This window comes from Bos indicus, chromosome 12 (assembly GCF_029378745.1).
Source record: "Bos indicus isolate NIAB-ARS_2022 breed Sahiwal x Tharparkar chromosome 12, NIAB-ARS_B.indTharparkar_mat_pri_1.0, whole genome shotgun sequence".
Taxonomy (NCBI): domain Eukaryota; kingdom Metazoa; phylum Chordata; class Mammalia; order Artiodactyla; family Bovidae; genus Bos; species Bos indicus.
The window spans coordinates 30,910,213-30,928,317 of NC_091771.1; the positions used below are offsets into that span (position 1 = coordinate 30,910,213).

Consider the following 18,105-nt stretch of genomic DNA (forward strand, 5'->3'; position numbering starts at 1 on the left):
GCCCTAATCCCTGAGATAAGCACCTATGGACATAACATCTATAAAACCTGCAATGGGCATATCATTCTAAAATATAGCAAAGATACAGCAAGAAATGTCACTGTAAGCTTAAGGAGAAAGTTGAAAGTTCTGTGCAAGTTTTCATTAGGAAAGAATAACTAGCCTTAAGTGTGACATCTCAAAGCTAAAACATTCGAAAGTCACTTACATCACACTGCTAAAGAGAAGAAACAGCATTTATCTTTCTTAAAATCTCCAATTTAAAGACTGACACAGGGATAATATTTTTCAAGGACTTGATGTGAAACAAAAAAGGAGGACGGATTCACTTTAAAATATATTTTCTTGAAAAAGACTTTTCAGTTCAGTTCAGTTGCTCAGTCATGTCCGACTCCTTGCGACCCCATGAATCACAGCACACTAGGCCTCCCTGTCCATCACCAGCTCCCGGAGTTTACCAAAACTCATGTCCATCGAGTCGGTGATGCCATCCAGCCATCTCATCCTCTCTTCCCCTTCTCCTCCTGCCCCCAATCCCTCCCAGCATCAGGGTCTTTTTCCAATGAGTCAACTCTTCGCATGAGGTAACCAGCTTTTATTTCTAAAACTTTTATATCAGAGCTTAGAAATACGAACATTATAATACTGCTGTACATGTAGCATATCCTTCCCTTCTATAATTATTACTGTTACAAGGCTTTCTTCAAAACCACTTGGTGACCATTTCTCTTGAAAAAAGGGCTTAATCACTTCAATGTTGGATTCAAATGCAGAAAACTGAGTACAAATGCTGCATATTTCTATTTGTCTAAAGCACATAAATGTGTACATAAATATTTTAATTCAGTCTTGGTGGCAAAAACCAATCCCATTGAGATAGTCATTTCTACTGGAAAAGAAGGAACAGGTGACTTTTAATGTATCAGTTTAATTTTCCTAGGTGGTGTATAACTCTACTTTGGGTCAGAGTTCACCCACAGAACTAGTAACCAATTTTTCCCAAGTGACCTCCTTCTAATGAGTTTTATATTAAGCCGTTTATTTCTCTTCACCTGGTCACACACTAGACCTCAAGCTATATAACTGACGCCCACAAGTAGAAAGGAGGCAATTTCATCGTCCCGCTAAATTCCATTTCATGCATCTTTGAGAAATCCAAACATGTGTGATAATAAAACATATCACAGAGGCAAGAGTTCTTGCCAGTACATTTCTAGTTGTGAAATTAAAAGCATCTCCGAATCCCTCTGCAAGCTCGCAGTCAAATGTCAATAGCAAAGAAAGGCTTTGTGTTGGAACTGTCATCCGGCGCTTGCTCACACTCTGGTCTCCGTCCCCTGGCTGTGAATTTCCCTTCCAGTGAAATCTGGAACACACCCTCAGACTCTCTGGCTCCTTAAGTCTTCACCTCTGTGTTCTGCATCCCTACGTAATGCAAACACATACAGAGAGCAGAACTAGACGAGGGATAGTTGGGGGGAGGCTTGCATCTCTGACCTTAAGCACAGAAATTACAAGGATAGATGCTGTTTGTCACAGAGAGTGGCAAACTTTCAAAGTTAGCGGTTGGCCAAGAGAAACATGTCTAGCTCATCTAAATTCCTCCTCCCCCCCCACCCCCACCTGGAATGTCTCAGCTCTAGCAGGTACATTAAAAGGCAGTCAGAATATTCCAAGGATTTCTTGGCAGTTTGGATTTCACGATGTTGGAGCAGAGCCCTCAACATTTCAGGAGAATGCAACAGTTACATCGGAGGCTGCAGAAACACAATTATGTAAGACACTGCAGAGTAACAGGGCTCACGACTCAGCACAGGGAAGTATACTGCCAGCTAGGGCAGTATATCCTGTTCCACTCACAAGACAAGTGCACACACATGCCATGGCGGGGGACAGAGACAGAGGCGGCTGGCCCTTTGGAAGGAGAGGGGAGGGGCAGGTGTGGGAGGCAAAGTACCGTCTTGTCCAGGCACTGAAGGCAGTTATAAGGCTTGCAGCAGCAGTGGCCCATCCCGGCAGGCTGGCTGGCAGGGGGACCTCCTTCATTCAGCGTGTCAGCGGGTAATCCCTAAGGCGAGGTGATGGCTCAGGAGAGAGGGGAGCGCCGCTGGGAGCTGTCACAACTTCCATGTGGTCCCCTTATTTCTCCTAGTAACTTCAGGAATCCGGGAGCCCGAGGAAGGAGAAGAGGAGGAGGAGCGCAGGGCGGCCGCGTTAGGTTCCTGCTGCGGGGAGACTGAGGGCGGGAGCCAGGGAGGGAGGGGACAGGCGGAGGGGAGGGTCACTTTGCCACTGGAGTCCTCCCCGTGAGGCGAGTCAATAGTCGCATAACAAGCAGGTACCGATGCCTCCCTCCTCCTGGAGGGGATCTCCGGCACGCCACCCCCACCCTCCCCCGCACGACGCAGACACGCCTGGAGAGGACGCAGGAAACACAAAAGAGCCGGGCGTCCAGGGATGCTCCGGGCTGAGGACCGCGCAGAGGGCTGGCAGAGATGCAGCTCTGCTCCAATACTGGCTTTCTGTGTTCCCTGAGAATTAAAAATATTTTTCAACGCGATGTAGATGGCCTTTCCTCCCTGCAACCCGCCTCTCAGGGCATCGTTGCCTGGCCGGGAACCACCCCATCGCTCCCTTTCAAATGTGTGTGCCAAGAACAGTTTCTGCTTCATTGGAGGAAATCTTTATATTTGAAATATAATTGTGAAATCACTTGTCTGGGCTGACAGTCACAAACTGTTCAAGTGGCTTAAGTAATTAAATTTGGGGTGTGGGGCAAACACATTTCCTGGGCATATCAGCATAAAAGTCTTAGAGGACTTGATCTTTCTGGGCAATCCGCAATTTTTCAAGCAGCTGAAAATCAAAAAGGGAAGGGGGTGAAGTGAAGGGTTTTCTTTCTTTCTTTTTTTTAATTTCAAAAGAGACATGGTATTTTAAAAATATGTTTGTGTAATCCTTAAAACAAGAGATTCATATATTTATAAAATTAACTTCAGACTTCCTGATACCTCAAAGGACCAATCCTGAAATTTACCATCTGCAGAAATATACAGTTACATTTTTGCCCATCAAATCTGCCTAAGACAGTAAGCAGAAAACAGTTAAAATTAGATAATTTTACTAACTTGAGATTTTCCAAGAAGATTTTAACTGAGTAGCACAGGCTATTTAGATTTGCTTGTAGAGAGGTCAAGGATATATCCAGTGATTAAATAAGAACAGACAAGAACGTTTGCCCTAAACTTGAAAGAATAAGCTCAAATCTTTAACGCTAACAAGTAAACTGACATAATTCTTTCGGCTGTTTATATTAAGATTTTAAACGTACATACACTTTGACCCAACAGATTGGCTTCTATTCAACAATGACACTCACATATATAAGTTGGAGTAGACTCTTGAGAGTCCGTTGGTCAGCAAGGAGATCAAACCAGTCAATCTTAAAGGAAATCAACCCTGAATATTCACTGGAAGGACAGATGCTGAAGCTCTAATGTTTTGACCACCTGATGAAAAGAGCTGACTCACTGGAAAAGACACTGATGCTGGGAAAGACTGCAGGCCAAAGGAGAAGGCCACAGCAGAGGATAAGATGGTTACATAGCTTCACTGACTAAATGGACATGAGTTTGAACAAACTCTGGAAGATAGTAAAAGACAGAGGAGCCTGGCATGCTGCAGTTCATGGGGTTGCAAAGAGTCAGACACAACTAAGTGACTGAACAACAACAAATACACAAGAGTAAATGCAGAGGCTATATACAAATATACAAGAGTATATACAGAGGATATCCAGCACCTATCCATCGTATGGAATTGTGATACATTGTTTCATGAGATAATACTTTTATAAACTACAAAGCAAAACTATACACACATATGCATTTGTACAATATATGTCTACAATCAAGTACAAAGCCACTGGAAAAAATGCCATTCATCCAACAGCAGTTGGTCCTTGGGGAATGGAATAGGAGTGAGGGATGGAATTTCCACTGTTCACCATCTTGCCAGCACCTATTCCTTTAATTGTTTTCAGACAAAGTGTATTAGGAGAAGGCAGTGACCACTGCCTGGCTCTGTGATGTCAGGAGGTACAGAGCTGCTGCCCTCTCACAGGCTTGGGCTTCCCACATGGCACTAGTGGTAAAGAACCCACCTGCCAATGCAGGAGACATAAGAGACCCATGTTCAATCCCTGGGTCGGGAAGATCCCCTGGAGAAGGGCATGGCAACCCACTCCAGTATTCTTGCCTGGAGAATCCCATGGACAGAGGAGCCTGGTGGGCTACAGTCCATGGGGTCACATAGAGTCAGACATGACTGAAGCAGCTTAGCACACATGCACACACACAGACGCATGCATGCACACAGGCTTGTCCTCCTTGGGAGGGAGCTTGGGCAGACCTCTCAGAGAGAGAGGAGCTAACAGGACCTGGGCTGAAAACTGTTGCTGGGACTTTCAACACTTTGAGAGAAAAACCTTATATTGCAAAAGCGATGGCTTGGTACCCGCATCTTCACAGCAGCACTGATCACAATAGCCAAGATGTGGAAGCAACTCAAGTGTCCATTGACAGAGGGAATGAACAGAATGTGTCCATCCATACAATGCAGTATTACTCTGCCTTAGAAAGGAAGAAAATTCTGTCACATGCTACAGTGGATGAACCTTAAGGACACTGAAACTAAAAAGTGAAAGTGTTAGTCACTCAGTCGTGTCCAACTCTTTGCAACCCCACGATGTGTAGCCCACCAGGCTCCTCTGTCCATGGGATTCTCCAAGCAAGAATACTGGAGTGGGTTGCCATGCACTCCTCCAGGAGATCTTCCCAACTCAGGGACTGAACCCAGGTATTCTGCATTGCAGGTGGATTCTTTACCATCTGAGCCACTGCGGAAGCCCACTTATACTATGTGAAAGAAGTCAGTCAAAAAAGGCAGACGCTGTATGGTTCTACTTATACAAGGTAGCCAGAGTTGTCAAATTCATAGAGACAAAAAGTAGAATGTGGTTGCCAGGGGCTGGGGGAGGGGGAATGGGGACAGAGTATCAGTGTTCCAAGATGGAAAGAGTTCTAGAGATTGGTTATACCACAATGTACCAAATGCCACTAAACCGTACACTTAAATGATTAAAATGGTAACTGGTTTGTCATGTGCATTTTACCACAATTAAAAATAAGAAAAGTGGTGGCCTGCATTCCCCCGGGTATAGCCAGTCCTTGCACAATCGGTATCTGATCACATGAAGACAGAGCAAAACCTCTACTGTGGGCAGAGAAGCAGGACACGGAGGTTCTGAGAAGATGACCGTCTCCCCACAGCCACATGTAGAAGGCTTTCTTTAGGCAGAATTGTCTTTCTGCACCCGAAGAAATGGTTTCCATCTAAATTAGGATTTAGATTGCACTGTCCTAGAAAATGATGGCTTATTCTTGTGTGAGGTCTGAGTGTGCTTACTCCAGCAGCGCCCATAGGAGACAAGGAAGAGAGGGGAGGCTGCCCCAAAGAAAGATGGATTCAGCTTCTCTTCTTGGCGCATAGAAGGTGCTAAGGGGCCGGGGACTGGCTTTGCTCAAATGGCACATGTGATGAGGTCTCAGAGCAAACAACCCAGATTTTGAGAAATGTACCAGTGTCCTAGAGTTACACCGTGTTTATTTTTTTAGAAGTTAAAAAAATTTGTAAACATACTCAAAAACAGAGGGATAAATACAAAGAACTTTCCTATATCCATTTCCAGGTTCAACAGTTACCAAGATTTTGGAACATTGGTTTATCAATCCCTTTTTAAAATGTTTTCATATATCCATCACTCAGATTCAGTCAAAATGTATCAAAATTTAAAACTTTATTTTCACTTGTCCCTTTCCTTTCTTTCTTTCTGGTTAAGGAACTTTAAAGCCAAGCCCTACATACTTTAGTATGCATTGGTGAAAATTCTGAGCATTTTTACAAACCACAATGCTGTTAAAATCCCGAAAAAAACGGACAATATTTCTTTGTCATCCAATGCCGAGTCTCTAACAACATTTTCCTGGTTTCTGAAGGAAAGTTCTTTTACAGTTGGTTTTCTTGAATCAGGCTCAAACTAGGTCTGCATGTTGTATTAGGTGTTAAATCTCTTTGCCTCCGGTACTGACAGCAGTGCCCTCCTCTCCCCTTCCTTTCTCCCCACACCCGACCCAGCCATTGATTTGTTCAGAAACTGGGTTGCTCGGCTCATAGACTGTCCCACATTCTGGACTTGCCAGTGTGCTTCCTTGCAATGTTGTTTGCTTTGTTCCTACAATCCTGTCAATAAAATTTAGTTCGTGAGACTGAGTGAGATTCCGGGCAACAATACCTCAGATGTGACCTCGTGGGCATCATCCTGTATCCCGTCCGGAAGCACACAGGGAGTTCCATCTTCGGGGATGCTACAGTATAGACGTGATGGCTTCATCTCCTCCATCACAAAGTGTCCCGTCACTGGCTCATCTGATAGTCCCGTTTGTTACTGATTATTACTGGAATCAGTGATTTCACTGGGCGTTACAACATGATGTTGTGATTCTACCACCCTTTTACATTAGCTAGAATTTTTCTATAAGAGAAGATTTTTTTTCATCAACCAGGGCAATTTCAATTCCCAGCAATACAGGCTGTCCAGGAAAGACTGGATAAATGCTCACAAAAGTGACAATTTTCTGAATGAAGACTTGGGGTCCTAGTGGTACCCAATGAGGTTATTTGCTTTCTCTCACTTTTTCAAAGCATCATGATAAACTCCTATTTTTATGTTAATATATACAATGTGTTTTAATCAAGTACCCTTTTTAGATGCTCAATTGATGCTCATCTCTGACCAATGGGAGCACCTTCTTACTGGCCCCTGTGTCCTTTGGACACAACTCATTTGTCCCCCTTCTCTGCTTTCTGACACAGTTCTGTATCCTAGGCTTATCTAAAAATCTTGGTGATTTCCTGCTACAGACCTGGGACCAGCCATCCCTCCCCTCAGGCACCCTGGTTCCTTCTAGCTGGGGATGGGAATTACACGTCACAATCTGGTGTTGCCTGTTGTCTTTTGAGGCTGAGATTTCCCTGGAAGGAAGTGGTCTTTCCCACAGACAAAACGTCCCTGGAAAAAGTCACTGAATAAATCAGGATGGGGTCCTAGGACAGGATGACACAGTGACAACTCCTTCTCTCCGGTCCTTTATACATGAAAAAATGCTCAGTGAAACTCACTTTGGAGGAGATAAACTGGACTATATAACATGGCCAACCCAAAGGCTGACATAAGAATTTTCTAGAGTTCCCCTAGCGCATGGATATCTGATAAAAAGGTTGAACTTCTTGAAGGCATACAGAATGAGGGGTTAGACTTCTGTAATGCAGCACAACAGGAAGCTGTGACCTCGCAGGCTGAAGAAATCTGGGACACTTTGATTGCTAATATTTAAAAAAGTCTGAGGACTTTCCTGGTGGCTCAGTGGTAAAGAATCCACCTGCCAATGCTGGAGACACGGGTTCGATCCCTGATCCGGGAAGATCCCACATGCCTCAGAGCAACTAAGCCTGTGCACCACAACTACTGAACCTGTGCTCTAGAGCCCGGGAGCCGCAGCTACTGAGCCCACACACCCTAGAGCCTGTGCTCCACAAAAGAGAAGCCACCCCAATAGGAAACCCGAGGACCACGACTAGAGCGTGGCCCCCGCTCACCGCAGAGAAAAAGCCCACACAGCAACGAAGACCCAGCACAACCGAAAATAAATAAATAAAAATAAAATTGTAGATCCTATCATTTTTTAAAAAAATAAAAAAGCTTGAGATGGTTTTCATCCCTGCTATTTTTGCACGGGAGTAAGGAACAAACATTTAGAAAGGTTACAGAAAGGTCTACTGGGATACCTCTTTAGAGAAAACCTCACAAACACTCGATGTTTTACAGCAATAACTAATGACGAACATTAACTGATCATTAGCAGATGCCAGGCACCATGCTTGCATGCGAAGTGCTCATGTAACAGGGCCATGTGAAGGCAATGTGAAACAAGCCCTGCTATTGTCTTCATTTTGCAGATGAGAAAATGACGCTCAGAGACTGTACATCCATCCGGTCAAGTGTACCTAAGGCTGTGAAATGACGAAGCAGGGTCTTGAACTCAGATCTGACTCCAAAGCCATGTCTTTAACACTAGGCTTTTATCTGTAAGGTTTACACAATTATAAGTTTGTGTTATAATCTGGATAAGGGATGTGGGTATGTGTGTGCTCAGTTGTGTCTGACTCTTTGCAACCCCATGGACTGTAGCTTGTCAGGCTCCTCTGTCCATAGGATTTTTGCAGGCAAGAATACCGGAGTGGGTTGCCATGCCCTTCTCCAGGTGATCTTCCTGACGCAGGGATGGAACCCATGTCTCCTGTGTCTTCTGCACTGCAGGCGGATTCTTTACCCACTGAGGCATCAGGGAAACCCGAGATTTCATTTGTGCTATAATCTAGATAAGGCGTGTGGGTATATAAAAATATAAACGGAAATTCAAACACATCTATGAAGTTGCCCCACATTTTCAGAACTTAAATCAAGAGCCTCTACTGTACTGGTTTTCTTTTTTTCTTCAAGGAACATTTACAAACCTATGTACAAATAACTTTAAATTGACATAGTAGAGATCAAAGGCTAAGTCATTGTTAAAATAGTCAACTTTATTATTCCTGTTTCTCTGTCTTCCTTGAACTTGGAACTCTTTACCCACCCCTCACCCCAATCACCTGTCAGATCCAAGGCTCCCTGTGCTCAAACCCACCTGCCCAGTCCCACCACTTCACCTCCTCTGCCTGACCCTCCCACTGGAGTGAATTTTCTCCTCTGTGATTTCATGACATTCTGTTCCATGCAATCATCATTGTTTACATTTGTCTTCCCCCAAATACCATGCCTCCTTGCTGAGCCTCACTCTCGTCCACACCCACAGCACCAGCCACCAGCCTGGGGATGAGGGCCCCGTGACCATCTCCTCAAGTGATGTGGGAAGGACCTCGCCAGAGTGGACTCAGTGGTGGTGGCTTCTTGGCAGAGGTGTTTTCTCAGCCATGGGGCCTCTGGCAGGAAGTCAACGAGATAAAAACTGTCTATCTCACTATGTATTTCAAAAGAAAACCATGAAATACGATCATGAAAGAGTCTCTTACGGATCGTCAAGGCAACCATCTGTTTATTTTGGTTCCACTGTCCCTGTTCCTCCTTTTTCCATGCATCGAAAATGTGAGCTCCTGAGCTGGATTTTGTAAACGGAGCCGCCAGGAAAATATGCGTAGTTTTTACCAAACACAATCCATCTAGAGATTTCAATGCGGTGAGAACGGGCTGGAAAGGGAAAATACAAACCAGAATTCTTTAAACTGGAAATAGTTGATGGTTAGGATCATTTGCATACAGATAACAGATGCTCTGAAACACCTCTGATGTAATAACCAGGATCTAGAATATTAAGGGTATATATAAAAAAAGAAGCAAATGACATATATACTATTCTGTTTTTAGATGCTTGTCAAAAGAGAACTATAAAAATGTCACCTTTCTGTAATAGCAGAGTAGGAAGGCTGCTACTTAGGTATGACAATCTTTTTTGTTTTTCATTTGTTAGTCTTTGACAGTATCTCTTTTTTTTTTTTTTATCTTTTTAAGTCAGTGAATAAGATGACTACAGGAGAGAGGTCCTCATTAGGTTTCTGCATTATATTCAGAAGAGCTGATTATTCTTGTAAGAGGAGTGAAATTCAACATGATCTTTACTAGCTAGATAAACAGGAAGAAGGCAATGGCACCCCACTCCAGTACTCTTGCTTGGAAAATCCCATGGACAGAGGAGCCTGGTAGGCTGCAGTCCATGGGGTCGCTGAGAGTCAGACACGACTGAGCGACTTCACTTTCACTTTTCACTTTCATGCACTGGAGAAGGAAATGGCAACTCACGCCAGTGTTCTTGCCTGGAGAATCCCAGGGACAGAGGAACCTGGTGGGCTGCCGTCTATGGGGTCACAAAGAGTCGGACATGACTGATATGACGCAGCAGCAGCAGCAACAGCTAGATAAATAAGCTAGACAAGATTGGATAACTGATAGAATCAGATACTGAGATGGTATGCAGTTGGCAAAGCTACCAAGTGTGTCTGTCTATCTGACAAACGTTAGGTAAGAAGGGTGGTCACTGTGGACCACAAGCAGAATATTAATCAGCGATGTGACTGACTGGCCATTATAGAAAAAGGATGAAAGGATTTGGACCAATCCAGGTGTCTGCCGCAGCGCTCTAACCCTTCTTACTATACTGTGGTGAAGCAGCAGCCTCACCAAGAGCGGACCAGGATCACTGCAGGAATGTGAGGGATGTGTTACTGATCTCAGCATATGGCTTCTTACTTTTGCTTCGACAAGCCCCCAGCATCTCAACCAGGTTAAGTTCTCCCAGAAACCTCTACTCCTCCCTTGTAGCCCTTCTCACCCTGGCAATGAAACAATTCTCTGACCTGTCTATCTTCCCAAACAAGGTTACCAGCTCCATGAGAGCCTTATCACTTAGCACAGGACCAGACACACAGTAAGTACCAGGACATGTTGCAGAAATACATGAAAGATTGAGCAGACTCAGGGACTTCCCTGGTGGTCCAGGGGCTAACACTCCATACTCCCCATGCAGGGGGCCCAGGTTCAATCCCTGGTCAGGGAACTAAATCCCATATGTTGCAACTGAAGATCCAGCATGCAGCAACTAAGAGCCGGTGCAGCCAAATAAAATGAATAAAAGTAAATATTTAAAAAAAAGATTGAGCGGACTCACCCCAGTTAAAGTTGAAGAACTTCAGGGCATAGAGACCTGCTAATACGCAACAACACAGCTGTCCCTCTAACATTTGTGGGGTCGGGGGCTTAAGACCCCTGCAGGACACTAATCCTTGGGTCCATCTGCACAGATAACGTCAAGCAAAGACAGAGGAACCGCTCTGACATCCACCTGGACTCTTTTTTGGATTTGGAGCTCTGAAGAAGTACAAGATGGTAAAGGGGCTGCTATCCATTGTTATCTTCACTACATAAGCATGGGAGAAAGTGGACTCTCACAACCACCTTACCACTTTCCTCTCTCTCTCTCTCCACAGATGATAAGACCCTGATGAAAGTACAAAGGCAACCACTAAAATAAAAATGAAATGTTCCTTAATTCTCTTCTTTAAAATGATTGAACAAGGATTTAACAGCTTTGGGAAAATAAACACAGCAAGTAGAACCTAACAGATATAACTGTAAAACATTATGATTGAATTGAGACCAAGCATATCAGCTGTCTCAATGAGGATGGCGGGCTAATTTCACCAACGATAAGAAAAAAGATCCTCAATTCAGCTCACAAGGTGAGACCCAACTATATGCTATATTCATGAGATCTATAAAACAAAATGATTCAGCAAGATAAAATATAGAACGGATGGATGAAGGTATTCCAGGAAAATGAAAACACTATGAAAGCAAGAGTAGCAATCTTGATAGTCAACAAATAAGAATTCAAGCCTAAAATGAACAAAGAATGGTACTTTTTAATGCCCAAAGCCATATTTATAATACAGATAAAACACTTATGAATGTCTATACTTAGAATAACACAGTAACCAACTTTATGAAGCAGATTTATCACTCTTAATTCAAGACAGGTCAGGCGGACAAACAAGCAGAGCAGAGCAGAATTAATTAGGAGGGTCTTATGGGTATATACTGAACTTTGTATTTTGATAATGTAAGCAAATATATCTTTTCATCAAGAGCCTTTAAACTGTTCATAAAAACTCATCATAAAGAAACATCAGTAAGTTCCAAGAATTAGAAATAAGACAGACAACATTCTGATCACAATGCAATGAAAGTAGAGATTATTAACAAATAAAATGAACGTGGAAATCATTAACCAACACTAAAAACAAAAAGGTCATCTATTGAAAATTTTTGAAAGCCTCCTATTAAACACCTCTTGGATGAAAGAGAAACCACAAACTGAAATTTTAAAAAGTTTTAAAAACCACTAAAACCTGCAAAATCCCTAAAATATGGGATATTTTTAAAGCAGTTATGAGAGCACAATTCATAGCAGGGAATGCTTTCATAAGTGAAAAATGAAAGCATATCAATCAATGGCTTCTATACCTAGCTGGAAAAAACTGGAAAATGGGAACAAAGCCAACCAAGAAAAGGCACTAGGAATGAAAAAGTAGAGACAAAAGCAGAAATTAATGAAGTAGAGAACAGGAAACCAGTAGATTTAGCTGCAAGAAGTTAACAAAATAGCAAACCACTAGCCAACTTGAGCAAGGAAAAAGAGAGAACACACAAATAAACTAAGAAATGACAAGAAGAAAACAGAAAAAATAATCAAAAGTCGTTAACAGGCCTCTATACAAACACATTTGAAATCCTTTATTATATGGATAATATTCTAAATAAATATAGATTACCAAAATTGGGCCCATTGGAGAACGTTTAAACAGAGCAAATTTCCACAGAGGTTACAGCAACAATTATTAAAGAACTACCACACCCACAAAAACATCAGGCCCAGATATTTTCACCATTGTCTTCTCTCAAACCTTTAAAGACCTGACAGATGGAGTGTTCTGCAACGTGCTCTAGAGCACTGAAGATGATGGCAGCAGAATAATGCCTTCCTTCCCCAGAAAGATGTCTACTGTCAGAGTCCCTAGAACTTTTGACTATGTTATGCTGCACAGCAAGAAGGAATTAAGGTTGCTAATGAGCTGACCTTAAAATAGGGAGATCAGACCACCTGACCTGCCTCTTGACAAATCTGTATGCAGGTCAGGAAGCAACAGTTAGAACTGGACATGGAACAACAGACTGGTTCCAAATAGGAAAAGGAATACGTCAAGGCTGTATATTGTCAGCCTGCTTATTTAACTTATATGCAGAGTACATCATGAGAAACGCTGGACTGGAAGAAACACAAGCTGGAATCAAGATTGCCAGGAGAAATATCAATAACCTCAGATATGCAGATGACACCACCCTTATGGCAGAAAGTGAAGAGGAACTCAAAAGCCTCTTGATGAAAGTGAAAGTGGAGAGTGAAAAAGTTGGCTTAAAGCTCAACATTCAGAAAACGAAGATCATGGCATCTGGTCCCATCACTTCATGGGAAATAGATGGGGAAACAGTGGAAACAGTGTCAGACTTTATTTTTCTGGGCTCCAAAATCACTGCAGATGGTGACTGCAGCCATGAAATTAAAAGACGCTTACTCCTTGGAAGACAAGTTATGACCAACCTAGATAGCATATTCAAAAGCAGAGACATTACTTTGCCAAGAAAGGTCCATCTAGTCAAGGCTATGGTTTTTCCTGTGGTCATGTATGGATGTGAGAGTTGGACTGTGAAGAAGGCTGAGCGCCGAAGAATTGATGCTTTTGAACTGTGGTGTTGGAGAAGACTCTTGAGAGTCCCTTGGACTGCAAGGAGATCCAACCAGTCCATTCTGAAGGAGATCAGCCCTGGGATTTCTTTGGAACGACTGATGCTAAAGCTGAAACTCCAGTACTTTGGCCACCTCACGCGAAGAGTTGACTCATTGGAAAAGACTCTGATGCTGGGAGGGATTGGGGGCAGGAGGAGAAGGGGACGACAGAGGATGAGATGGCTGGATGGCATCACTGACTTGATGGACATCAGTCTGAGTGAACTTCGGGAGTTGGTGATGGACAGGGAGGCCTGGTGTGCTGCGATTCATGGGGTTGCAAAGAGTCGGACACGACTGAGGGACTGAACTGAACTGAACTGATCCAGGGGGCCCAAAGTAATCACAGGCATCTCTAAATGTTGGGGAGAGAGCAGGAGAGGCAATTTCAGAGAAACGTGGTAAGAGAAACAGCACTGCTGGCTTTGAAGATGGAAGGAGACCATAAATCGAGTACTACAGGTGGCTTCTAGAAGCTGGTTCAGGAAGGAAGAGGAGCTTCCTTTAGAACCCCCAGAAGTGAATGCAGCCTGCTAATATCTCAGTCTTAACTTAGTGGGGTCCACCCTGGACTTCTGACTTCTACAACAAATAGGTAACAAATCTGTATTGTTTTAAAGCACTAAATTTGTGGCGATTTGTTATAGCAGTAAATAGAAAACTAGTTTAAAATACTGATACAAAAATAAAGGAAAATATCCTAATTCCTTTAACAAACTGAGTATTTTAATATCTAAATCTGACGAAGACTCCAAAGAGAGTTAAAAAAAGAAAAACTTGCTGACCATCCAGCATCACTCAAGAATATGGATACAAAAGGACTGAAAAAAAAAATCATCAAATGCAATCCAATACCACACTAAGAAAATAATACACCATGAGTAGTTGAGATTTATTCTATTAACTTAAGGTCATTTCAATATTAGGAAATCAATATTGATAATTAATTATCTCCACTGATGCTGAACTGAGTCTTTGACAAAAATTCAATACCAATTATTATTAACAGCATTCAAGAAAATAAGAATTGACAAGGTAAATTTGATCTGGTCAACATGATAAAAAAATTTTGTTCTAACACTATTGTTTTACTTAATGTGGAAATACTAGATTTCCTGGCTTGAATTTCCAGTCAAACCAGGAGCAAGGCAAGAGTATCTATTACCTCTACTTTTATTCGATAGTATGTTAGCAATATTAGCTGACACAATTTGAAAAGATAAATTAATTAGAGACAAAAGATTTGGTAAAAAAGCAAAGCTATATCTTTACTTGATATAATAGTGTAACTGGAAAGTTCTATAAAATAAATGGTTAATGATAAAACCGATTCAAATAGTACCAAAATTCATCAAAGCAGCCATATATAAAATTAACCGATAGATGTCAATATCCTTCATACACATAAACAATAACTAGAGAAATAATTGAAGTGAAACCCCAATTTACAATAGCAACTAAGAAGATTAAGTATGTAGGCATAAACCTACCAAAAATATGCAAAACATAAAAAAAAATTATTCTGGAAAGACACAAAAGTAGACTTAGACAAATGGAAAACATTTCATATTCTTATAAGGATGACTCAGCATCATAAAGATGTCAGCTCTCACTGATAAATTTAATGTAGTACCATTAAAATGAAAGCCCCAGCACAAAGGACCCAATGCAAATATAAATAAATAGTTTTTTTTTTTTTTTTTAAAGAACAGGTTGTCAATATTAGAGCTGAAAATTTTGTACAGGTTCTGGTAAGATTACTTAAGAAGCAAATCAAAATGCTTAAGCTGTAGCTGTTTAACATGATTATAAGTGCTGATTATTCAAATGAAATTAATTAGTCACAAATTCCCCAAGAACATTAAGCTACTCCTCAGTGGCAGAAAAACCGGTGATTTTACTCTTTTGTTGAAATATACGCTGGGTTTTTGAAAATATGAACAATTCCTGGAAATATGAAAGCAACTGAAGATTTCTTGGTCAGGATTTAAAGAAAGATCAAAACCCACTTAGTTCCACAATCAATATAGAGTGTGAAGGCAGGAAAAAGCTGAGGAGCCATCTTGAAGGCAGCCAGGCAGAAAGAATTCTCTGGTACTCGACCTTTTGTAGTAAAAGGCCATTTTGGATCTACTGATGGGATGTGGCCCACCCATGGTGGAAGCCTCCTGCAGCTTTAAGGACAATATTAAAATGGGACCTCTGTGGAGAGAAATGAAGCCAGGGACGCAGGCAGGGGCCAAATCATGGCCTAGACTTTCAAATCAAGGAGCCTGCTCTTTATTTAGTTGACCCCATGACCCTGAAGGGCTGCTAGAAGGTTTTCAAGAGGGAAAGAACATGGTTATTGGTGTTCCAGGTAGCTCCCTCTGTGAAGCAATCAGGACCAGAGAGGGATGAAGTAAAATCACCTGCCTCTTGGCTTTACTACGTTCTCTTTTTCAGCTTCTTGACTCCACCACCTCTGCTGATTCTATTGCTGTGTGTTGGGGTAGTCGCTCAGTTGTGTCCCACTCTTTGCAACCCCATGGACTGTAGCCTGCCAGGCTCCTCTGTCCATGGGATTCCCCGGGAAGAATACTGGAGTGGGTTGCCATACCCTCCTCTAGGGGATCTTCCCGACCCAAGGATCGAGCCTGGGTCTTCTGCATTGCAAGCAGATTCTTTTACCATCTGAGCCGCCAGGGAAGCCTATGCTGATTCTATTACTGTATCTCAAAAACAACACCCCTAAGAGAAAGGCTCTGGCTGGTTCAAGCAGACACTCTTACAAGACAGAGTTCTTGTCTCAGTTGATGGTCAAATGTGTTGGGGCCAAGATTATGGAGTTTGGGTACCAAGCATAGTGATATAATCAAAAGGCACTCAAATATCATAGGTAATTCTTATACAGGTAGTTGCTGGCAGGAAGTTGAAAGAAGAACAAACCCATGCACAAAGTTAATAGTTAGAAATGTGCAGAACCAATACAAAAAAGGGCTATGGTCATGGACAGAGGAGCCTGGTGGGCTTCCCTGATAGCTCAGCAGGTAAAAAATCTGCCTGTAATAAAGGACACCCCAGTTTGATTCCTGGGTCGGGAAGCTTCCCTGGAGAAGGCATAGACTATCAACTCTAGAATTCTTGGGCTTCCCTGATGGCTCAGATGAGCCATCTCTGGGTTGGGAAGATCCCCTGGAGGAGGGCATGGCAATCCACTCCAGTATTCTTGCCTGGAGAATACCCATGGACAGAGGAGCCTGGCAGGCTACAGTCCAAGAGGTCTCAAAGAGTCAGACATGACTGAGTGATTAAGCACACACATGGGGATTTGCACAGAAACACGTGTGTGCACACACATACACACACACAAACTCAATTCCTGAATAAATGAGGTAATACCATTTTTTGTTCTTGATTGAATGATCCTATATTGTGAGGGGCTTCCCAGGTGGTGCTAGTGGTAAAAGAACCTGCCTGCCAGTGCAGGAGACTTAAGAGACACCAGTTTGATCCCTGGGTGGCGAAGATCTCCTGGAAAAGGAAATGGCAACCCACTCCAGTATTCTTGCCTGGAGAATCCCATGGACAGAAAATCCTGGCAGGCTACAGTCCACAGGGTCAGAAAGTGTTGAACATGACTGAAGCAACTTAGCATAGCATGTATTGTAAGGATATCAATTCTTTTCAAATTAATCTCTAAATCTGGGGCAATTAAAATTTAAATCCCATGAGCTTTCCCCCCCACCAAATTTGACAAGTTGTTGTAATAATTCAACAGAAGGAGAAAATGCCTTAGAATATCCATGAAAAAAAATTTTTAAATAATAATGAGGAGGAAATGCTTGATATCTCTATTTCTATCAACACTATTATAAAACTACAGTAAATAAAACAGTTTGGTCTGGCCCAGGTAAATTGATCTATGGAAAAAAGGGAGTCAGACACAGAATTCTGTACATTTTGGAAACTCAGTGATCTAAGAGAGGTGGCATTTCAAGTCCATGGGAAATAATGGAGTCTCCATCAGTGGTGCGGAGACAACAGGCAACTTATGTGGAAAAGCAAAAAGGTGACCCCTCTACCTCAAATCACATATCAAAGCAAATTTCATATGGATTTAAGATCTAAACATTAAAATTAAAACTATCAAAGTATCAGAGGTAAATACATAATATTATCATTATCATCTTGAGGACGGAAGGTCTTCCCAAGTATGAAGTCAAACCCCTAAGACAAAGGGAATAGTAACAGATTTGACTATACAGCAAAGCAAAAATCGTCTGTGTGTTAAAAAACAGCATAACCAAGTACAAAGAAATCTACAGCTTGAAGAAAATATTTGCAACACTTATGACAGATAAAATGCTTAATCTCTAATATATAATTTTTCATAAATCAATATATAGAAGACAAACAATAGAAAGGAAAAAAGATAAGCAGGCAGCTGTGGACAGCTGGCATGTCCCAAATCTTTTGAGCAATAGCAAAGAGTGTAAGATTTGAGATTTTAAAAACGATACCCAGTCCAGGTTCGATGCACGATACTGGATGCTTGGGGCTAGTGCACTGGGATGACCCAGAGGGATGGTATGGGGAGGGAGGAGGGAGG

The 18,105-nt window shown here is 42.2% G+C and overlaps 1 protein-coding gene across 3 annotated transcripts in view; it reads right to left on the minus strand.

Annotated features, from left to right (window-relative positions):
• MTUS2 (microtubule associated scaffold protein 2) overlaps positions 1 to 18,105 on the minus strand; it is a 388,875-nt gene that overhangs the window by 64,091 nt on the left and 306,679 nt on the right. The window contains exon 1 of one of the 3 annotated variants that reach the window (XM_019971462.2): positions 1,958 to 2,508. The exons of the other annotated variants lie outside the window; for them this stretch is intronic. Coding sequence (XP_019827021.2) covers positions 1,958 to 2,011 — 54 coding nt within the window. The 5' untranslated portion in view covers positions 2,012 to 2,508. Of the gene's footprint in view, positions 1 to 1,957; positions 2,509 to 18,105 lie in introns of those variants that run through there. 3 annotated transcript variants of the gene reach the window in all.